The sequence below is a fragment of the Microdochium trichocladiopsis genome (genome assembly GCF_020744255.1).
Source record: "Microdochium trichocladiopsis strain MPI-CAGE-CH-0230 chromosome Unknown B0I36scaffold_5, whole genome shotgun sequence".
Classification (NCBI taxonomy): Eukaryota; Fungi; Ascomycota; class Sordariomycetes; order Xylariales; family Microdochiaceae; genus Microdochium; species Microdochium trichocladiopsis.
Window position 1 is genome coordinate 3,337,530 of NW_025763548.1, and position 22,305 is coordinate 3,359,834.

General features: G+C 58.3%; 7 protein-coding genes across 7 annotated transcripts; 3 read left to right on the forward strand and 4 right to left on the reverse strand.

Annotated features, from left to right (window-relative positions):
• Positions 1 to 312: 312 nt before the first annotated feature.
• B0I36DRAFT_242980 (uncharacterized protein) lies at positions 313 to 2,348 on the reverse strand (the record flags this gene model as incomplete). Its single annotated transcript, XM_046149950.1, has 2 exons — positions 313 to 380; positions 467 to 2,348. The coding sequence occupies 2 exons, from the start codon at positions 2,346 to 2,348 to the stop codon at positions 313 to 315; spliced, it is 1,950 nt and encodes a 649-aa protein (XP_046013327.1).
• A 706-nt stretch (positions 2,349 to 3,054) lies between these two features.
• Positions 3,055 to 4,463, forward strand: B0I36DRAFT_324363 (uncharacterized protein). Its single transcript, XM_046154092.1, has one exon. It carries the CDS (start codon positions 3,181 to 3,183, stop codon positions 4,393 to 4,395), a length of 1,215 nt encoding a protein of 404 aa, XP_046013328.1. The 5' UTR covers positions 3,055 to 3,180; the 3' UTR covers positions 4,396 to 4,463.
• A 218-nt stretch (positions 4,464 to 4,681) lies between these two features.
• B0I36DRAFT_242330 (monooxygenase) lies at positions 4,682 to 6,413 on the reverse strand (the record flags this gene model as incomplete). Its single annotated transcript, XM_046149897.1, has 3 exons — positions 4,682 to 5,654; positions 5,730 to 6,067; positions 6,150 to 6,413. 3 exons carry the CDS (start codon positions 6,411 to 6,413, stop codon positions 4,682 to 4,684), a joined length of 1,575 nt encoding a protein of 524 aa, XP_046013329.1.
• A 4,050-nt stretch (positions 6,414 to 10,463) lies between these two features.
• Positions 10,464 to 12,496, forward strand: B0I36DRAFT_324366 (uncharacterized protein). The gene has a single exon (XM_046154093.1). The coding sequence runs from the start codon at positions 10,769 to 10,771 to the stop codon at positions 12,299 to 12,301; it is 1,533 nt and encodes a 510-aa protein (XP_046013330.1). The 5' UTR covers positions 10,464 to 10,768; the 3' UTR covers positions 12,302 to 12,496.
• A 1,347-nt stretch (positions 12,497 to 13,843) lies between these two features.
• B0I36DRAFT_125411 (uncharacterized protein) lies at positions 13,844 to 14,757 on the reverse strand. Its single transcript, XM_046148107.1, has one exon. It carries the CDS (start codon positions 14,649 to 14,651, stop codon positions 14,181 to 14,183), a length of 471 nt encoding a protein of 156 aa, XP_046013331.1. The 5' UTR covers positions 14,652 to 14,757; the 3' UTR covers positions 13,844 to 14,180.
• B0I36DRAFT_384379 (triose-phosphate transporter family-domain-containing protein) lies at positions 14,370 to 16,573 on the reverse strand. Its single transcript, XM_046160997.1, has 3 exons — positions 15,902 to 16,573; positions 15,655 to 15,830; positions 14,370 to 15,573 (listed from the first exon to the last, which is right to left on the reverse strand). Exons 1-3 carry the CDS (start codon positions 16,148 to 16,150, stop codon positions 14,865 to 14,867), a joined length of 1,134 nt encoding a protein of 377 aa, XP_046013332.1. The 5' UTR covers positions 16,151 to 16,573; the 3' UTR covers positions 14,370 to 14,864.
• A 3,046-nt stretch (positions 16,574 to 19,619) lies between these two features.
• On the forward strand, positions 19,620 to 21,934 carry B0I36DRAFT_431701 (UDP-glucose dehydrogenase). The gene is made up of 2 exons (XM_046162593.1): positions 19,620 to 20,030; positions 20,150 to 21,934. Exons 1-2 carry the CDS (start codon positions 19,959 to 19,961, stop codon positions 21,605 to 21,607), a joined length of 1,530 nt encoding a protein of 509 aa, XP_046013333.1. The 5' UTR covers positions 19,620 to 19,958; the 3' UTR covers positions 21,608 to 21,934.
• The last annotated feature ends 371 nt before the right edge of the window (positions 21,935 to 22,305 follow it).

Sequence of the window (22,305 nt, forward strand, 5' to 3'; positions counted from 1 at the left end):
CCAATGCTCCGTCTGCGAGACGTTCTATATACGACAATAGTACAGCAATGAGCAGCTTCCACCTCCTCTCAAATTCAGTGCACGGCTCCTTTTTGTAAACATCCCGCCTATCCTCACGCGGTGAGAGTGGCCCGAGTAAAAACAAGTCTATCATGCATGTATCAATCAGGCTCCCATCCCTTCCTTTGTTGTATTCCGAATCACACCCCCTTCCTGTTCTTCGCTGTGGCATAATCAAAAGTCAACAAGGTGCTGACCCTCTGAGCACTTGGTTTTCGCGTGACTCCCATATCTTGTTGTACCACAGCTTTTTCAGTCGATCTTGATGGACTTGTAGATCTTCTGAACAAACCACCAACTCGAGAAGAAGCCGATGGAGCCTAGTCAGAGCCGAGATAAGTTAGTCGAATTGTACGCTTTGAATATTCTTTTGTTTTTGAAATGGTGGGGGGATCATGAAACTTACCCGTCAGGATGAAGAACAGGAAGGAAAGCAGGGCGCTGTATCCAACGTACAGGACGGTTCCAGAGAGGCCGCCCAGCGACAGCTTGCTGACCAGGTAGATCAGGGCATTGGCGAAGATGTAGCCGGCGCTCATGCCCGCGGCCAAGAACGAACGCCATTGCCAGTGGTAGTTTTCGGAGCACAGCAGGAAGTAGACCATGAGGACCGTGACCGCGGCGCAGGTGATGATCATCAGGCCGTAGCACAGGAAGAGGAAGCCAAACATGTAGTAGATCTTGCTGAACCAGATGGAGCTCATGATAAAGTAGAGCTCCACAAAGATGGCGCCAAATGGCAGGATGCCGACAAGCAGCATGCTGGGCAGGGGCTTGAGGTAGGTGGTTGTCGGCGGGATCTGTCTAGGGATCTGGTTGGTGCGTACCGGTGGCTCGATAGGGCGAGCGCGGAAGCCGAACCACGAACCGCCAAAGGACAGGGGCACAGAGATAATGAACCAGATGGCGACAATGACGAACATGGTCGAGATGGGGACAGCGCCAGACGCCTCGTTAGCCCACAGGAACAGGTTGAGCAGGAAGAAGGTTGTGAAAACAATGCCAGGCACAAGAATCGGAGTCAAGCCGATGTTGAGCTTCCACTTCTCACCACCGAGAGACTTGTACACGCGCGCAGACGCATATCCTCCGACGAAGCTGAGCAGCGTGTAGAGGATAATCACAATGGTGCCGAGAGAGCCACGGTTTGAAGGCGACAGGAAACCGAGGAGCGCGAGGCAGATGGTGAATCCGGTCATGACAAAAAGCTGAGCACCGTTTCCGAGAAAGATGGACAGAAGCAGCGGGTGCGAAGGCGCGCGGAACACATCGCCATGTACCAGCTTCCAGCCAGAATCCTCCTGCACGCCATCATCCTCGAGCGCAGAGGTGCCCGAGAGATCGTCCAGGTTGATGTTGTCAAGCCGGTTGTATCGAGCGATGTCCTTCTTGAGCGCGCGAAAAAGCACCGAGGAGACGGTGATTGTGAGGAAGACGACAACCACAGCTGAGTTGATGAGCGAGAACCAGTGGATCTTGGGATCGTAAACGTGGAGGTATTTGTCCCAGCGCGTGGCCCAAGCTGTGTCCGAACGCGTCCAGTATACGCTGTAGGTGAACTCTACAGGCGTGCCCTTTTCGTCGTCCTCCCTGAGCACAAGTGACGGGTGCTCGCCACAATCCGCCTTGGAACCAGCATAGTCCTTAGACGAAGGCTGGACGATGACTCCCACGACTCTCAACTGCTCCGGATCGCCGTTGACTTCGTGGTACTCGATCCAGATGTCGTAGTGGTTGTTGAAGAACGCTGTAGAGTCTGGGTCCGTGGTATCGCCTTGCCCAATCGCAAATCCCGGGCTGTAGAACGTAACCCCGGTCATTTGTTCTACTGTAAGCTGGGCTGCCGGCAGGCCATCGATCAGCCAGTTGAGCGCATAGCCTTGCATGATGCGCTTGTTGACAAAATGCGCAGACGGTCTGTCGTAGGTGACCTGGCACAAGGATTTACAGGTCTCGTTTCGCGCCATGTTGAGCTCGAATGGGGACGTCATGATGCGATCGCCGAACAGGATGCTTCCGAGGCTCTCTCTCACATATTCAGGTCCGCCTTCGGGTGCACAGAACCCAAACTTCTCGGTATAGTAGTCGTACGCCAGGACGGAGTAGAGGCGGGCATCTTGCTGGGATGCAAGAGGCTTGATGCTGTTAACATTGAGCGGTACCCGCGCGCCGGGCTTATAGAATTCGGGCGCCAGGCCTGGCAGGTAAAAGGCGGATGTGAAGGACGGCAGAGTGCAGAGTGCTGTCAGCAGCGCCGCTGTCGGCGCTGCTAAGGACGTCGACTTCATGTCGGGGGAATTCTGGTGTATGCGAACCGGTTCGAGGTCTGCAGAAGCAGGACCAATGGAGTCAGCAGAGGATGTGAGGGGATCGCAGATCAAGTGCTTACATTACTCGTGAACCATTGAACCTCCCGTAGGCGAAGGATTTGGCCGGCTGTGCAGACGCGCGGCCCTGTTTGCTCCGGTCTGCCGATGCCGTCGAGGGTGAAAGGGGCAATTGCTAGGTTGGATGTAGCCTGTGCTCCCGTCGCGACAGGTGGGTGGAACGGGGAGGCTTGCAATGGTTCGGTGGGGGCGCGCTCGAAATCGAGTCGTGGTCGGCGGTAGACGGCTGATGATGTTGTGTGGCGGCGAAGAATGTCGACAAGGATGCTGCCTGATGTGCGGACTGGTTCCAGCTTCGTGATAGCTCCGACTTGCGATGCGAGAGGCGGCTTGGAAAGTTACGTACGCACGCACCCCAGCTGGAGCTTTTGTTAGCGCTGGCAGGGCCACAGGCCAGCTCAACCATGCCCACAAGCCCTTTGTCTCACAGACAGACAACACCAGCACCTTTAACGTAAGGGCATTATGTAAGCCAGGCAGGCACATCCTGGATCTAAGGCCCCTGTCGCTGCGGCTGCGCTAGCACTCCGGCCCCCCCAGCGCAGCTTTGGTCCACGAGTGGCTTATCGCTATCGCAGACATTATTTTTTTGGACGGTCGCCGCGACACCTGAAGACCTGTACACCATCCCGGCCGCTGCAAGTCGCATTACAAACGACTCGACAACCGAACGTCGCCAAAGGATCGTCAATCAGACACCCGGTAGAGCATTCCACAGACGCATCTGCTCAACATGGCGGTGCAGACTTCCCTGCCAGCACTGCTCGACTCCCTCACAAACTCTCTCAACTCGGCCATCGATGCAACCCCCAAGGTCGCCGGCCTCATCCAGCCCACGCAGGATGGCGTCTCCCTCCTCGACGTCAAGAACGAGCTCCTCCTGTCGTACCTGCAGAACCTCGTCTTCCTGATCTTGCTCAAGATCCGCAACGCGCGCGACGGCACGACTTCGTCCTCGGGCAATGAGAACAACGACGGCGACGACGAGGATGCCAGCTCGCAACTATCGGACGACGTGGTCAAGAAGCTGGTAGAGCTCCGCTTGTTCATGGACAAGGGCGTCCGCCCGCTCGAGGAGAAGCTCCGCTTCCAATTAGACAAGATGCTGCGCGCTGCAGACGACGCCGATCGGAGGAAAGAGCAGCTCGCGCAGAAGGCAGCGGCTGGCGGTGATGACGACGACGACAAGTCGGAATCCGACGAAGAGGACGACGACGAGGACGATGAAGCTGAAAATGGCGCCGACAGCCTCGCTCGCCCCGGCCCAGCATCGGCAAATCAGTTTGCGCCAGGCGTGCGGGGCTTCGAAAAACCCACGGGAGCCGCAGCCGTGGGCATGGCCGCGGCCGCCACCGCGGAGGACAAGACGGGCATCTACCGCCCGCCCAAGATCGCGCCGACCGTCATGCCGACGACGGAGCGCCGCGAGGCGCGCGGGGACCGCAGGCCGATGAAGTCGGCGACGATGGACGAGTACATTGCCGAGGAGCTGTCGAGCGCGCCCATGGCGATGCCCAGCGTGGGCACGACGATCGTGGCGGGGGGCCGCAAGACCAAGACTGCGGGCGAGAAGGCCGAGGAGGACCGCCGGCGGGACTACGAGGAGACCAACTTTGTGCGCCTGCCCAAGGAGAGCAAGAAGGACCGGGCGAAGCGCAACAAGATCGAGGGCCGCAGCGCGCGGACCCAGTTTGGCGGCGAGGACTGGCGCGAGCTGGGCGAGGGCGTGGACCGCATCTCGCGGCTCACGTCGCGCGGCCGGGGCGGCTCGTCGAGCGGAGGCACGAGGGCGCTGCTCGAGAAGAGCCGCAAGCGCGGCCGCGAGACGACCGACAGCGCCAGGGGCAGCGGCCTCAACGAGAGCACGAGGGAAATTGGAGACCGCTTCAACAAGCGCGTCAAGACGCTCGAGAGTGGTCGCCGCGATCGGGGCGGAAAGAGAAGGTAGTTCTCGGGTCCAACATCAGGAGAATAACAAACACACATATTGCATGGTCTGGCGCAGCATTCGGAATATATCAAAAAAAGTATTGTTTCTTGTACATTCTGGGTCGTCTATCAGTTGCGCCGTGTCCCCTTACCCGTTAAACAATCCACCGAGTTTATATACTCTCCAACATTGCCCGCTTGCTGAGCTCACTTTTTTGATAACAGGCGTCATACCTCGTGCTCTGCGTACTTTCTTGGCTCTCTCGTACATTTGACTTCTCCTGTTCTGGTCACAGTCGCCTAGACTAGAAGCTGTGGCCAGTATCCCTGCCGTTTCCGCCACTCAGCTCATCCCGGTTGACCAACCCGAGCCCGTTCCTGACCCGCTGCTCAACCTGGACGACCTTGTTCGGCAGTGCGAACCCGAGCCCAAAGAAGACAAAGAATGCCCACTTCCAGCGGAACGGGTTGAATGTGATGCAGAAGACGAACCACCACACGAGCTCGAGGTAGGTGAAGAAGTCGAACGCGGCGGTCGGCGCGGTGGCCTTGAGGACCTTGGTCATGTCGATCCAGCGGCGCATCCAGAAGGGGCTCGGCCGCGTCAGAGGGTCGGACAGGAACATGAGCAGGATCCGCGTGTAGATGCCAATGTGCCAGTTGCCCACGGTGCCAATGGCCGATAGGTAGGTGCAGTTGATGGCCGAAACGGAAGGGTGGCCCGGCGGGAAGGTCTGCAAATACCAGTTTGGCGGGCCGTAGGGGTCCTGGAAGCAGTCGTCGGGCAGGAAGTCGAGCGAGGGCCGCTTGTAACCCGTCGCCATGACGACCATGTCGGCCTCGATGGTGCGGTGCTTGCCCGGTCCGCCCTTGGGAACCCCCTTGGACCGCTGGTTCACGATAACGCCCTTGTCGGAAAAGCCCTCGATGTCGCAGCGCACCCATTCGGCTTCGCCGGAGCGCAGCTTGTGCATGACGTCCGAGTTGACCATTGGGGTGTCCTCGAAGATGCCCTTGTCGTTGGGTGCGATGTCGGCCAGGTCGCGGTAGAAGAACTTCTTGAGCAGGCCCTCGGGGATGAAGGAGAACATGGTCTCCTGGCCCCAAATGTTGAGCGAGAGCAGGATGTCGACAATGAGGTTCCGTGGGATGATCCACTTGTCGCTGCGCGAGAGGATGTAGACCTTCTTGGCCTTCTCCTCCGCGGCGAACTCGAGAGCCTCGACGGCACTGGCGCCGCCTCCAATGACGACAATATTTTTCCCTTCAGCTTCGACGCTGTTGTGAAAACGGGTGAAGATTAGCCGCATGATATCGGGGAAGGACAGACCAAAGGGAACTGCAGAGCCTTACCCATCCAGCTTGCTCGAGTGATACACCGGTCCCTGGAAGCGGTCCATGCCGTCCATGTGCGGCATCTTGGGGTCGCCACAAGTGCCCACGGCAGCGATCACGCCTGCAAAGTACCCGTTGGAGGGAGTGTTGACGACCCAGCGGCCCTTGTCGTCCTTGTACACCTTTTCGACCTTGACGCCGAACTTCGTCTTGTCCTGGAGGCCGTACTTCTCCCAGAGCTGCCGCACCTGGCTCAGGATCTGCTGCCTGTCCGGGTACCCATTGTCCCATTTGACAGAAGGGTGGAAGCGGTACATGATGGAATGGATCTGGAGGCTTGAGGTGCTGTTGACCTTCTGTTACGAGGCGAAAGGATTGATTAGCGCTGTGTATTGGGGTAGTTGCTGTGCATGAAAATGGAACAAGACGAGGTCTTACACTCCAGATGCCACCAACACTGGTTTTCTCGTCGCTACCCTCAAAGATGGTCACGTCGAAGCCGTGGCCCACGCAGTGTGCCGCAGACGTGACCCCCGTGATGCCGGCCCCGATGATGGCGATCTTGGGCCGGTTCAGGTTGGCGCCCGGAGGAGGCGGCGTCGGCGAGAGGACGAGGTCAATGAGCCATTGAAGCAATTGGTAGACAAAGACGATGGGGTGGAACAACGGGTGTGCAACCCGGGTGTCGCTTGACGAGGCCATCCTGCTCGGTAGCGAAATGAGTCGTGATGTCTTGTTTGGTGGAGGAGAGAATTGGATTGTCTGGGAGAAGGGAAGAAAAAGAGGAACTTTGAGTGCCCAGTTGTGACGGTGAGTGTTCCGAGGCGTCTCGGTTAGTTGCGACAGTCTCGAGGTCGTGCGTGGATCGAGATCACGACGCCGAGAAGCTCAAGGCAGACCTGTGATGGAACCTCGGGACAACCCGTGGGCGCCAGACCGTGTCATTTACTGGGCGATAACCAATCCAACTAATGAAGTCGCCGTTACGCAATGCAGGCCCGTTGTATCAGAGCTGAGGTGCCGACACGCAATGACATCATTGTCGCGTTATGGCGTGGGTCCCACAATCGGGCTAAGCATTTTGAGCCTCCTCGCTCCCCATGTCAAACGGGCGGCGTTGGTGGTTTGGCATGTGATAAGCCCCTCCACCGGGCGAGCCGGTGGTCGATCAAGCTTTGGAGCACGGAAACACCCGCAATGTGTTGGTGTAGGGCCCGCGGTTTTCCGTACCGGCATCAAAGGCGCCATGCATTGCTCGGGCTACATCGTCCGGCTGGATGGAAACTGTGCACACCATGAGCGTCCAACCACGGCCACGACGTTATATGGCACCCAAACTGAACTTGCTCGGTCAAGAAAAAATGACACCATATATGGTCATGAAACAATCGCCGTGGTTGCTGGCCAGCACTTAAGGAGCACGGCTGTGAAATGTCAAGTCACGAGAGCAGATATTACGAACATCTCGAAGTTGGCACACAAATATCGTTATCTGCTACCAAGATGCAATCTAAGAACAAAGTCAACAGAAACCAATATGCCGATGCCTCGATACTCCAAAGCGCCGGTGCCCAAATACTGGCATAGATGCTACCCTCGCACACCCTATATCACATCTTGAACGAGCTTCCCGTCCGTCTTGACCATCCACCTGTGCAGGACGTCGTGGGCCTGGCCCTTGTCGTCTGGCACATACACCGGCTGCGTCCAAGGGCCCTTGCCGTCAGAGAAGAGGTGGTCTGCCATCTCCGGCCCGTTGCAGACGTCTTCCCAGACCCTCCAGCCGCCCGGGTTACCGCCATCCTCGAAGCGAAGCCCCCCGATCTCTTCGTGCGGGTTCCACCACTCCTCTGTTCCGTTGGGGCCGTTCACCACAGCAATAGGCCTGCGTACAGTGCTCCCCTTTGCGATGAGCATGGGCCGGAGGTGGTGGTAGAACCACGTCTGGTTCCATGTTGTGTCGAGCGTCATGCGCTCGCCTGCTTGGAAAACCTGGTGGTGCACGGTGACGGGCGCAACACCAGTGAACATGTTGGTGAAGAGCGGAACCTCGGACCAAGTCTTGTACGGCAGCGGAAGCCAGCCTGTGTAGCTGGGAGTCCAGAATGGAGGGGCGGACTGAGCAAGCTCTTTGGAAACCTCGAGTTTATGCGGAGATTCGAGCCCGACAGAACTGGCGGCCTGCTCAATGCTCTCCTGGGAGCCATATTCGACCCAGGCGAATTCCTTGTTCTGCTCCAAGGTGGGAGCAGATATCTCGCCATAGTAGTCGAGCCCGATCTTGTAGTCGTAGGGCGCAGCCTTGTACCCCTCCTCGCCTGGCTTCTTCTCCTGATCTTCGGCTTTCGCCATCTGCTCCCAGCCGTTCTTGGTTGAAAGAACATTGTCGAGAAGATCATGCCGAAAGTAGCTCATAAACTTGGACCACCAGGACCTGTGGCGCGCTCGGATGACTTCTAGCTGGTAGCTTTGTTCGCCATATATCCTCGTAAACACGTCCTGCGCGGTCTTGTACTTGTGCGGCGCTTCGGTGTCTTTCTCTACCATCTCGAGCGCATGCCTGAAGAGCTCCCGTACGTCGCCAATGGGACCCATGATGGAGCCGGCGTTCAGATGGCGGGGAAGCTCCGTCGTGTCGCGAGCATCGCCATAAACGGTACCCGTTACTTCTGACGGGGGCACGGGATAGCAGTCAATTGCCTTCTCGTTGTCCAGCGAGCAACCGCGTTGCGCGGCGAACACAACAGTTTGGGTAAAGTTCGCCGCCGCTGCCGCCTCTGCGCCCAGCCTGCTTGCCATTCGCGCCTTTGCGCGCTCGTTGATCGCGTAGTACTTGTTGATCAATGTGGCCGGGCGTTGTTGGAACCACACATCGTTGCTGTCCAGAATGAAGATGAGCTCGTTGGCGTTGTCCTCGCTTCCGAGCTGGTTGACCCAGCTCAGCACATTGCGCAGCTGGAAGAGCGCCTGAGCGTTGTCGACACCCGAGAAATGGGGTGTCGACTCCCAGCCCAACACTCGTAGCGTCGACCAGTCGAGCGCTCCAGCGCTGAAGGCCGTCTTGCATAGTTCCGGGCTCGTGTTGTTGGACGGAACCAAGACGTGCAGAAACGACTGTCTCAGCTCGCTTGGGTCTTGGATCTGAGAGACTGCTGCTGGTCGTGTGGGCGCCACTGTTGACCTGAACATCGCAAAGAGCAGGATGACTGCGACAAAGATTGCACCGCACACTTTGAGCACCAGAGCCTGTGTGTCAGACGGCTTGTTCGCAGACGTATGACTGTCATCCTCATGCTCGGGGAGCTCGCTCTGCTTGAGACGGTCGTAGTTCCACTCCTTGAGGCCTATGTTGTCAAGGACTCGGTCTGTCCAGTCTCGCAGTGCAGCCATCATGACATGACCCCCAAAGGGCGGTTTGCGAAGAGGCCTGCAACGACTGCTGGAGGTGCAAAGGTAGGAGAGCACAGAAATGAGTAATTAGAGTGCTCGCGGCATTGGGATTTGGCGGTAGCTGTCAAGTACGGTGACGACGCAATGAGGCTGCGTAACCACTGGCGCGCGGGCACTATGCAGAAACGACGACGGCAGATGCGCGTGTGGCGTGGCCTAGCACAGCTTGGGGCCTGGTAGCTGTGGTGATGGTAATGCTGGTGGAGCGCTAGAAGCCCTGGAAGATGAAAAGACAGCAGCTCACTGCAAGGCTCCGCGGGGTGTGCAGACGGGACAGTGCTGGCCCTACGGTGTGCAATCACAGATGACAGCCTGCACGATCCCCACGCAATGACGGCCGGAAAATGAAGAGAACGATGCTCCGATATTCCGGGAGGCCAAGGGCGGCCTAAATCAAATTAGACAGAACGCCCCAGCCGGCACTTGAATGGCCCCGCACCAAGACTGCCTGTGTTGCACCAAGACGAATGGTATTGCACCATAATGAGTCGGCAAATTTGTTGACTGCCCTGCTCCCTGAGTTACGGACTATACCAAGGCGCCCCTTTTTGGGGGTACGAACCCCAGGACCGTCCGTGCAAGACAAATGCGACGGTGTCTCAATTAGAGACATTGCCCAGACGGGCCCGGCTCGGACGGCCTCTGGGCGGTGTTGGGAGTGCGGATTGCGTGCTCAGGGGGTTAATCTCTGCTGCGCAGTGGGTGTGCCGTGATCCGGCCAGGGGCGGCGGGCTTGCAGTGGTGCAAAATGCCAAGCCCAGGTTGCGAGGGTGTTGCGGCAGGACCAAGCCACTTGCAAGGCCCTCGCACGTCTCACAGGCCGACTGCCAATGATGATGCGGAACTAATGCTGATCGGGATGACGATGCTGCTGATGCTGATGCGGATGCTGGTGATGATGCTGATGAAGTGGAGATGGTAGTGCCTCGCCATCTCCAGTCCGGGCTGACATGACCTGACAAGGTGCCGGCGATGAGCTTCAAGGCTGGGTGCCTATCATCCAGACAGCAGACAGTTGATTGGGGTTAGGCGGTCCTGTCATGTTGCCCGCATAGAAGGAGAGAATGCGATACCTTGCGTCATAATCCCATGGCTGGGGCAACTGCACCTGGCTCGAGGCTGATTGCAAGGCCCGAGGCCCCCTGCCAGCCATGATTTGGCCTGGGCTGCAGAGTGTGGGTCTTCCAACGTCCGTCCCGCCTTGAATCGGGCGCTGCATCCACACCGTGACTCGACTGTGCCAGATGGCGCCGGGGCAGGTACCTCGCGGTACTTGTCCCTCCTGCACCTGCCAGGCCCCATCCTCCCATCATCAGAAGCCCATGGAGCGCGCGCCAGGGGCCGGCCGACATCGACAACTTTTGGTGCAGCATTACTTGCCGTGCCGAGACAAGTCTCGTGGGACTGCAATCGATAAACATAGCTGCTATCCAAGACGTCCATCGTCACTTCTGCTGTTCTAGGCCTCCTCGGAAAACCACCTGTCCACCGTGGGAAACGCTACTTGCCACGCCCGCTACAGCTCGGCACACGACCACTACTCGAGCGCCGTCGTTGTTCGACGAGATATGCCATCGTCATAAGCGTCGCTGCCCTCCATCGCCAACATGGTCGTCGCCATGGCGTTTCCCCGTCGCCTCTTGCGGATCCTCGGCCCTATTGCTGTTGTCCTCCTAGCCACCGTCATAGTCAGTCAGCTTATCGCCAACAAGGGTCTGGCCTCGCCGTGGTCAGCCTCATCACGGCAGTCCAACGCCAACTATGAGCGTGTGCCGCCAAAGTACGATCCCAAGCGCATGCACCTGCTCATCCCTGCCACGAGCACAAACCACCACCTATGCCAGCTGCTCACCACGGCGGCTCTCATGGGCTATCCGGCGCCCGTCCTTATCAACTATGGCGCGCCCGAGGACAAGGATGACTACAAGCAGCACTTGACAAAGGTGGCTGGCGTGCTCGACTACTTGCACTCGCTCCCGGAGTCCGAGGACGACGAGCTCGTCTTTATGATTGACGGTTTCGATGCCTGGTTCCAGCTCCCAGGCAATGTCATGCTCAAGCGTTATTACGACACGGTCGAGGCCGGTCACCGTCAGAACGTCGCCTCCTATGGCCAGGATGTCGTGGACGAGAATGGCATCCGCGACACCGTCATCTTTGGTTCTGACAAGGTCTGCTGGCCTGGTGGCTGGGAGCGCCCTGCCTGCTGGGCGGTGCCCGAGTCTCGTCTGTCGTCAAAATCATTTGGTCCATATACAGACCAAGGTGCCCTTGAGCACACTCGACCACGCTGGCTCAACTCTGGCACCATCATGGGGCCCGTCCGCGAGGTCCGCGACGTGTTTGAGGCTGCTCAGAGGAAGATTGAGGAGAACCATGTGACGGATTCAGATCAGTACTACTTTGGCATCGTGCAGGGCGAGCAATCATACAAGCGCCGGATACTCAAGATGGAGGCCGATCAAGCCAAGGGCTACGATATCTCGGAGATGGAGCTGTTCCTGCGGCCGAAACGGCCGGAGAAGGACATCCCCAAGCCGCCCAAGGGGGCGCGAACAGAGTACTACATCGGTATCGACTACGAGTCCAACTTGTGGCAAACGATTGCCTATTATGATGAGTACCTCACCTGGGTGCGGCACAACATCTCGGAGCAGTATATGCCGGGCGTGATGGGATGGGACTACCAGTACCCCAACTACATCCTGCCGGACGATCTCGTGAGCTTCTCACGCTCCCCGCTGTCTGCGAGCGCGCGACCGAACGACGCGAGGAACGTCAACGACGACATGCCCGAGGAGTTATTCTCTTGGTCGACTGTGCCGCTCGTCGTCAATACGGCGTCCATGACGATCCCGCCTGTCGTCCACTTCACAGGAAAGAAGGCTTACCGCGAGATCTGGTGGGGCCGTAGCTGGTTTTACCCACACCAGAAGAGCATGCTCGAGGCCCTGCGACGCCGGGGGCCCGTCAAGACCGGCCCGCACCGCGACGCGGCGGCTGGCGCGTGGACGCTCCTCGACAAAGAGCTCGGTTGGGTGGACTGGGAGGACGGGCTGTGCCAGCCGTTTGAGCGCAAGCTGCAGGGCTTGGAAGAGCTGGACCCTTCTGAGCTCGGGTTCGGCAACAACTGGGGTTGATGCAGCTGGATGAGAGATATCAGTTGATTATTGATGGAGACTGATTTGGTCTTGTGATAGCATCCGTGGCATTGGGCATTTACGCGGCAGGAAAAGCCGCTGTTTCTGGAGTATTGCACGATTTTCAATATCATAGAATATCTGGAAGACAGATGAGGCAGGAATCATTGGGCGAACTTGCATTGCGCTCCTCTGTTTCTATACTATGCTCTGATTGTGCGTGACTGGCAAGAGACATTCTCAGCGTCCACCACTGGCAATGTGAGATATCCCCTTTCTTCCACCTGTGATCCAGGCCTGTTTGCTTGCTTTGGATGCACTCTGCACATGTATCACAAACATTAAGCCCACCAATGCACGGCTCCACAGCGGCGACAGCAAGTGTTTTCAACATCAAGCGAGGACAACAAGCAGCGTGCATAGACACGACTTCCGCTGCCAAGTTGTCTGGTTCCCCCGGTGGCAGCCCAACTCCCGTATGCACAAAGCAAGTATCTGAAAGTGCCATACTGCAAGCAGGACGTCACCTTTCCCTCCCTCCCTCCCTCCTGCAGCCATGGGGCAACACGAAAAGACCCGGGAACAGATAACCCAGGGTCCAATCCCCAAATGTCCCCGACACCCACCTAAACCAACTACTGGGACGTTCGAGAAGGATAGAGCGGCGGAACACGCTAACCTGAGAGAGAGGGAGAGCATTATGGGCCGGCACGGCGTCCGCGTTGCCACTCAGAACTTAAACCCGCAACAGCTGTAATTAGCGTGCGTGGCTATGCGTCAATCTTTCTTCCGTCTCAGCACTTTACGGTTGCCACGCGCAAGTCGCCGGATTCGATCAGGTAGTCAGGCAGGGGCAGGCAGGCAGGCAAGCAGGCCGACCGTCCTTCAGTCAAGCTCCCCAATTGAAACCGATCAGGCGGCGCAGCCGGAGCGCTCAGGCCCAGCGCGCGAGAGGGACAGAAACAATAGAGAGGGTCCACGTGGTCTTGCACTTTGCAGAACTAAATGACGAATCCAGGCTTTCTCAGGTCAGTACCTAGTTGTAGGTTGGAATTAGACGAGCGGGTGCCCAATGAGATCCGAGGATACGCTAAGTAAACGACGACGATCACTGGGAGACGGCACGCACGCACGCACGCACACGACACCAAAAAAAAAGCACAGCCACCACCTCCATCATTGATCATCCTCATCCTCATCCTCATCGACCCTCATTACTATCACCAATTCGCCAAGCCACCACCGCGGCCGCGGCCGCTTTCCCCCCAGCTCCGCGATTGGCTCGCTCGCTCGCTCGCTCACTTCCCTGGGGTGGACCCGAGAAACAAGCACCGACTATCAACCTTGACTTCCCCCGAGCCGCCTTGGCTTTCCCGCCGGATCTCGTGCAGATTCGGCTGCTGCCTTTGTGACTGACCCCAACCCTCGAATCACCCTAAGGGAACACGGCAGACGTAATACCTGTCAGGTCTACAGGTAGCCCACTAGGGTCCAGGGCTGCGTTAGCAACCGAGAGGGGGAAAAAGCCACAAGAAAAGCTTACGTACCATAGCTTAGCTTAGCTGGTCCCCGGCCCCCTCACCGGAAGCTCGAGCAGCGTCCCAACGTACTTAGGCGTCCCCCGCGTTGTGTGCGAAGCCGTCCCCTACTACCAATGATCCCTTTCGAATGAATGCCCCTCAAAAAAGCCATTCCGTGAGCAAGTTACGCGTAGGCCCTCGCACACAATGAGGCGCAGATAAGCTCAACGCTAATAGTGCGGGCCCCGTATGGGACGACGGATATGGGACATGTTTTGGGGTGGGAGGGGTTCAGTCAACACGTGCTTGCTGCCATGCGGAGCCCAGGGGCCGCTAAGCACGTCAGCGGTTGGCGAAGGCTAGTTTTCACCGTTCGTCGGGTAGAATCTCAGCGCTTCCGAGCCTAAAGCTGGCCAGGGCCCCAGGTGCCCTTTGGCAGCCACTCCTAAGCTCTGACGAAGTGTGGTACGTATGCAGCTGTGCGTGCGTACGTGCATAGAATCACGCCGATATTCAGAAGTGGCCGACACAGGCTCACGTTTGCGACAATCAGGCCGATGCCTCGTCATGGCTAGAAGTCTTGTGGATTGAACGTTATGTACAGTCTGGCTGCCAATTGGCCAGAAGCCACCAGGACAGGCGCATGGTGCTGTTATGTTGCCAGATTTATATGCTGGGTCTCTTGAAAAAAACAAATGATATCTCCTTAACTCCGGTTGCAAATGCACGACACTAAAAAAACGCATGGCGCTTGTTGGAAAGGGTGGCACGGTTGGTTGGTGCCATCGCGGGGCGGCCGCGTCATCCCCCACGACCTCAGATGAGAACATGCCCCGAAAATAGTCTGGGGTAAGACTGAAACCACCACAATTTCTCTCGGCTCTATACGTGGGTACACGTCAGAGAACGCGCAGACAAGGTCGTTGGCAGACCTGGTGGCGTCCATGTGGCGTCCATGCAGGTGGCCTTCGTCAGTGCCGTCGGGATCACTGCGACAAGGGTAGCGTGCGACGACCCTTTGGCCATGACTCGGCATGATGCACTCAGTGGCGTGCTGGACCGGCGGCAGCAGCCGCGGCCTGGGCAGCCTTCATCTTCCGCTTGCTGTCCAGCTCGACAAACGAGTACACGGCTGCGCCAGCGACGGTGACCAGGATGCCCCACATGTTCATGATGCTCAGGTTGACCTCGAACAGCAGGCTGCCCAAAATGATGGTGAGGCACTGTTTGATGTTGGCGCAGACGGTCATCGTCAGGGCACCAGCAATCTTATTGGTGCTGAAGCTGGAGACGTTGAGGGCGAAGGCCAGGGCGCCGTTGCCGGCCATGATGAGGAAGAATTGCCAAGGCGACCACTTGTAGCCCGGAGACAGGAGCTCCTCGGTGAAGAATTTGTAGAATGCCGAGAGCTCACCCGTGAGCCAGGCATAGATGATTGACTGGACGCAGGCCATGGGCGACATGCGGCGCAGGATCTCCCAGAAGCTGAGGTTGAGAGATCCCGTCATCATCTTGTTGGTGACGATGGTCTTGAACGCGGCCAAGAGCACGCCCAGGAAGGTGAGGATGAAGCCGAGGTCGCTGAAGGTGAGTTCGCCGTATGTCGCAAGCGTGACACCGAAGATGATGGGAATGAGTGACAGGTATGTCTCCGTCGAGTATGTGCGGTTGAAGAACACCCGGAACAAGATCGTGGTGAAAAGAGGCGTAAGGGCGCGGACCAACTGGTGGAACGGGACCGATACCATGGCTCTACATTTTGCAAGACGCAATGTTAGCATATATCCCCTACAGGTGAGACTTGTTGTCAAGGAAATGGCAGGGCCTGCTTACAATGACACGTTGGATATCGCAATGTTGATTGTGAACAGAAACGAAAAGGCGATGAGCGCGAGGTGCTCGCGTTGGTTCAGCTTGGCAGCATGGTAGTGGCCCATCTGGAGCATTACACTCGTGCCGATGGAGGAACAGCCGGCATGGAGGGCGGTCAGCAGCCATGGAAACTTGAACTGTGTCGGGAGGGCACACGTTAGCATGACACGGCTCAGACAAGGGAGCTGCCTGTGACAGATGATCTTACAGAACCCAAAATGGCCTTGTTGTAGATAGTGAGCCCAATGTTGCAGACAAAGTAGCCCGCTAGCGCAATGAGCTTCTTTCTCGTCGCAATGGTGTCTTCGTGGTTGATGGGTTGTGCGGGCTTTTGCTCGTGGAACTTCTGCGCCTCGACATCCTGGTCGAGGAGATTGTCCTTTTCGAGGGCGTCGATGCCGTCCAGGCTAGGCCTGGACGATTCGCTACTGGTGCGTGACGAGGATACCACCGCCATGTTTTAGCAATGGGGCCTGGGTACACTGTCTCTGAGCTTCCGGCGCCGGCCACTCAAGCCTTTCGAGATGATAGTTGTGAGTCTTTGGGAAGCTGCCGGCCGAGGATGTGCGAAAGTGTCAGGGAAAGCCGGCGTGGAGGGACCTTTGGTGAAATGGAGGTGAGATATGCGCTTATGAGGCTTCCTGGCTGAGTGATCGGCGTTTGCGGAATGAGACCGAGGTCACGGACTGGTTGGAAGGGCCGGGATGAGGAGCCTTTTTTCAGAGCCTCAAGGACGGAGTGAGAGGAGAGGTTGGCGAGGGGTGTTGAAGTGCAGCCGAGCAGCAGTGACGGAGGAGACGGAGTTTGGTGGTGGATAACAGACAGCAAGGACAAGGTGCAGCTGGGCTCAACTATGGGAGGGACGATAAGCGGCGGCTGCAAGGTGTGTGCAGCGAGGACTTTGCGCATCCCCGGGCCCCCTGCCCTGCTGCCCAGGCGGGCAGCAGCCCTGAGTTGATGACGGCAGGCAGTTGCGATCCCCAGGCGGGCGGTTCTGGAGAAGTACCGCGAGGTACCTTGGATGCAGGCAGGCATTGCGTGGAGCACAGGCACGCGACAACAGAAATGCAGTCCCACCTGGCTGGCGACAGCGGGAGCGCTGCCAAGCCGGGCAGGAGGCCACGAGTGGGCGCCGGCCAGCCAGGAAGGCCCTGCCAGCAATCACCCAGCCCTTGCCACGATAATTTACGGTATAATCCCCCGACCTCTCCCTCTCTCGCTGGAGGCCAGGCGGGAGGGCAACGACTCCTCTGGGCATGCTACATCACTAGCTCACCATGACAACCACCACCGCAACCGTCAAGCCGGCAGGGGCAGGCAGGCAGGCACCCTTTCCTCTGTTCGTGGCAGAGCACGGCCAATGCCCTCTGTATGGAGATCTGCGCGGCGCCTACATAGTACGACTCGGTCAGGCCCATCTCGTGCCCCGCCAAGGCGTGGCTCTGTAACAGGAAATGCTTGGGGGCGCACGAGAATAGGTTCTCCTTGGTTGCAGAGCCGCGAGACAGTACCAGGTGGTACCTGTGGCAGTGCCGCGGCCGGCGGAGCAGGAGCCGACGGGAGAAGCATAGGCGCACAGCCCTGGAGCTGTGCTGTAACCAGGCGACGATGGCGTTGCGGGAGGCCGACAGCAGCAACCTTAACGACGATGACGATGATGCAACAGGCACGAGGCTGCGACAGTGGTGGTGCTGGGCAGGAGCGCCACGCCGGGCTGGACGGCAGTACGGCACCGCGGCACCTTTTGCAAGTGACCAAAGGGCCGCCGTTGGCTAGCACGGCACGACCGTGGGGCCGCGCCAAGCCGCTACCTAGTATGCAGCGGACGCCTATGTGCATCTGGCAGGCCTTTGCGGGTGCCGTGCTCGCCGACCATCTTTGATTAGAAGGGGCAGTCGGGCACCGTGCAGCACCTACTGTACCGCCGCCCCGGCACTTCTGGCGATGCCCTCCCTTGAGGCACCTGTCAGTTCCATCTCACCATGAAGCAATCGACAGTCACAGACAGAGCACAGCCCCCAGACATCTCGAGCTCCCCGAGATGCACCCTGACAAGGCAATGAGGCCATACAGACGGCATATGGAGAGTGCTGGTGCAACGGTGTCTCGGTAGGCTCGTGACCCCATCCATCCGGAGTTGAAGACCATTTCCAAGGTGAGGTTTTGTGATTCTGGCGTGCACCAATCTGCCGCTGGGCCTTGGCATCGACCACTCAACGCTCGCAAGATTGCCGGCTTGGGCAGGTGGAGCCAGCCCCATAGCCAAGAGGGGCAGTCCGTCCACGGCACTGGGAGCCCGTACCGTCTATGCGACACTGTGCCAGCCTTTCAGCTCAATCAGGGGAGTTTGCAGCTTTCGGATAGCCCAATCCCGCTGACGATGTCCGTTCGGGCTTGGCACGGCACGAGTAGAGTTTCCAGAAAAAGGGGCCTTGGTTTCTGATTCTGTCCCAGGTCCTGCTGATGGGACCTTGACGCTAGGCTTTGTGACCCCACGTTGGATGCCACTACGTCAGAGCCCTCTTCATGCTCGTGGGAGGCCTTGGAATTGACAGGCGTGCTAGGTTTCCAGAGGTCTGCCCGCGCAAAGCTTCGCAACCAGGCTATGCGCAGCCGGTATGGTAGGTCAGGCCTTCGGTTGACAGAAGCGATGTGCCAAACATTAGCAGACACCACCCATAGCACGATGCGATGCCTAGGCTGGCAAGAGATCAACAGTGTCTGCCGATCATCTATTTGCGGTCCTCGCATAGATGCATACATGCGTGCCTACGCTATGCTCGGGAAGTCAGTGCACCCCCCGAGAGATAGACAATACAATAGTTCCAGGTTCTTATGGGGGACAACCCTGCAGCTGGGACCACATATGCCAACGGTTGAGGACAAGAAAGCTGGGTTCTCCAGACTCGATATTGCGACAGACAGAATTTGTCTCCGAGCGCAACTTGGAAGCAGATAAGAGATGGTGGCCGAGCGTGGTGTTGTCCACCCACCCACGGGGCTGTCCAGTCGCACGCCCTCGGTTTGCGCATGCGCCGCATCCATGGTTTGACTCGGATTCGTCGTCGTAGTCGACAAGGCGGGCCCTGATTGGCCGTCGCTCGCTTGTGCCTGGCCGCCCTTGCCTATCGGGGCCTAGGACAGCCGACCCACCCGGGCGCAGTGCAGTGATGGAATTCGTCCCTTCCTGTTTCCAAGCTCAAAAACCATGGCTCGTCATGGAGGGAAATGCCTCGTCACAAGATTGCCCTGATCTCCTCAGATGGCGCAGTCAAGACGATGTTTCGATGGCCCCTGTCAGCAGACCTCTTTCAGGCCCTGCACCACCTCACCTGGCCACGGCCACGGGCGTGACTCTGCAATGACATGAGATGCCCATCAGGGTCAGCTGGACAGGCTTCCACTGGGGCTAGTTAGGCCCGGCAGATGGGCGACTAGGAGGAATCCCATGGGATCCCACAGGCCCGCGGCCATTCAGCACCGGGCAACCACGCACGCGCGCAAGCGACAGGAGCCTGCGCCAAACCAGCTTGCTGCCGCGTGGGCAAGACGCTCGTCCCCGTTGGCGCAGCTCGCGCGCACGCACGCATTTCGCCCCAAGGCGGCGCCCTGGTTTTTAGCACCTTGCCGTCACTGCTAGATTGTCCAGCGAGCAGCGGCCGGGCTGCCCCAAGGCACGGCTGCTCGCTATCACATGGGGTGTAGCGCAGGGCAGGCGACGGATGGCGCCATCGCCCACGGCCTTGATACTGTACGCGTCCAGTCCAGGCCTGCACACACACACACAGCCTGGTGGTCGGGGTCTCCATCCCAACCTTTGCACCCATGCGATCGCCCCCATCCTGGGCCCTCGTGCCGGCGGACAAGCAAGCCCTCACGTTCCTCGAAGCCACTGACATGCGTCCCTCCTGGCACGGCTCTGATGGCCTTAGCAGAGTCGTGTGGTGACCCCTCCTGGACCTCGCAGTGCTTGGCTTATTGACCGCCGCTGCTGCCCATGCGCTTCATCCTGGTCTAGGAGCACCGCTGAGCTTGCCCTGGTCTTATTCCACCCCTCGATCCCCATCTTTCCGATCTTCGGTCCTCCATCTCGACTTTTTATTCCAAGCTGCTTCTTCCTCGAGTCCTATCTTTCCTCCCTTTCCACTTGCTTATTATTGTCGTTTTCCTTGCAAGATACCCCGAGGTCGACCCTGTTATCCTCCGTCTCCATCTCCGAGATCACTCCCTACCTCCCCACTGCAGACACGCATCTCACTGCCACCATGACACAACAAAGCGTCGGTTCGCATAAGCGCGAGGTCAAGTCCATCTGCTGCATTGGCGGTGGCTACGTCGTAGGTCCTGCCTGCCCCTCCTGCAACAACACGATCCGTGGATGCATCCGATTTTCTGCTTTGTACTGTCCTGTCTTGTCCGTCCTTGATCATTCACTAACATCTTATGCTACGTTCAGGGCGGCCCTAGCGCTGCCGTCATTGCCAACAAGGCACCACACCTCCTTGTCACTGTCGTCGACATTGACGCCCGCCGCATTGCTGCGTGGAACTCGGATCTGCTTCCCGTCTACGAGCCCAACCTGTTTGAGCTCGTGCAGCCTGCTCGCGATGGCAGCAGCGGCCGCGAACCCAACCTGGTCTTCTCCACTGACATTGACCAGAAGATCAGAGAGGCTGACCTCGTCTTCATTGGTGTCAACACCCCCACCAAGAAGACTGGTCTGGGTGCCGGCAAGGCCTCTGACCTCAGCTGGCTTGAGGCTGCCACGCGCCGCGTCGCGAGAGCCGCCACTAAGGACACCATTGTCGTCGAGAAGAGCACCGTCCCCTGCGGCACTGCCAACATGATGCGGGAGATTCTGGCTGCCAATGCCCAGCCCGGCGTCAAGTTTGAGGTTCTGTCCAACCCAGAGTTCCTCGCCGAGGGCACCGCCGTGCGCAACCTGCTTCACCCCGACCGCATCCTTATCGGATGCCTCGAGACCGAATCTGGCTATGCTGCCGCCAACGCCCTGGCCGATGTGTACGCCAACTGGGTGCCCCGCGAGAGGCTCATCACCCTTAACCTGTGGTCGTCCGAGCTGGCCAAGCTGGCAGCTAATGCCATGCTTGCCCAGCGCATCTCCAGCATCAACTCCTTCTCTGCGATCTGCGAGGCTGTGGATGCCAACATCCAGGATCTGGCGTACGCCGTCGGTCTCGACACACGCATCGGCCCCAAGATGCTGAATGCCTCGGTTGGCTTCGGTGGCAGTTGCTTCAAGAAGGATATCCTCAACCTAGTCTATATCTCAGAGTCACTCCACCTGCCAGAGGTCGCCGCCTACTGGCGGATGGTCGTCGAGGTCAACGAGTACCAGATGGCTCGCTTTGTCAAGCGCATTGTCAACTCGATGTACAGCACGCTGTCCAACAAGAAGATTGCCGTTCTGGGCTTCGCCTACAAGAAGGACACTGGCGACACCAGAGAGAGTGCTGCCATCACGGTGGTCAAGAGCCTGATGGCCGAGAATGCCTCGATACACATCTTCGACCCCCAGGTTCGGGAGGAGCAGATCATGGCCGACCTGCAGGTCGAGCGGGGCGACAAACAGATCACCGTGTCCAGCAGTCCCTACGACGCCTGCCAGGACGCTCACGCGGTGGTCATTCTGACCGAGTGGGACATGTTCAGCAACAAGGCATCCAAGACGCTCGCGCCGCCGGCCAACGAGGCGGGCGGCATGGCCAATGGCGGCGCCGCCAAGCCTTCTCCCAAGCACGAGAAGGTCGACTGGGCGCGCGTGGGTGAGCTCATGGAGAAGCCGGCATACGTCTTCGACGGCCGCAACACGGTGGACAAGGCCGTGCTGGAGGACTTGGGCTTCCGGGTAGAGGCCATTGGTGTTGCCTCGTCATCCAGGTTGACCATGTAGATTTGGTCCCGGTCCCAGGGTGGGGCCGAGATCGCGTAAAAGAGAGGAGTGGAGGGGGGGGACGGCGTCACGGATAGATCTTTTTTTTTTCTCGCGTGCCTGTTGAGCACCGAGTGTCGAGCATTTTTCCGATATGTGCATTGCAAAGCGAACTGGTTTGGTTACTACGGATTGATGGGCTTGTTGTGTCACAAGCTGGGGGGGCCGAGATGCCTGGTCCATGGGATTTTTCAAGCATAGAGAGAGAGAGAGAGACAAGAGAGCCACAACAGAAGCCTTGTGGCTCCTAGTAATGAAAGAACCCACAATGAGACTTGATCCCTTTCACACGATCTCTGATGCCTTGACAAGTGGCCGATCGATCTGTCTCTCTGTCTGATCGTGTGTGATTTCACATGCGCGGGTCGTGTGCCAGTTGGACAGGTAAGCCCGGATCGGTGGTCGGCGATTGCTTGGTTCCGTCCCGAAGGCTAGTTGGGGGTCAGGGGTGTGCAAAAAAAGGCCGCTAGCCAGGACTAACCTTGGACGAGAAAGCGTTCGGCCACCACACACGACAGACATGGACAAGCATGCGATGGGGGAAAAGAAGCCGATCAGGTTTTTTTGTTTCCTTTTGTTTTTGTTTTTTTGCGGCGGGCGGGCGTGCAAAACAAGGCGACGGACGATATCCCCGATCCATGAGCCATGAACCAGGAACC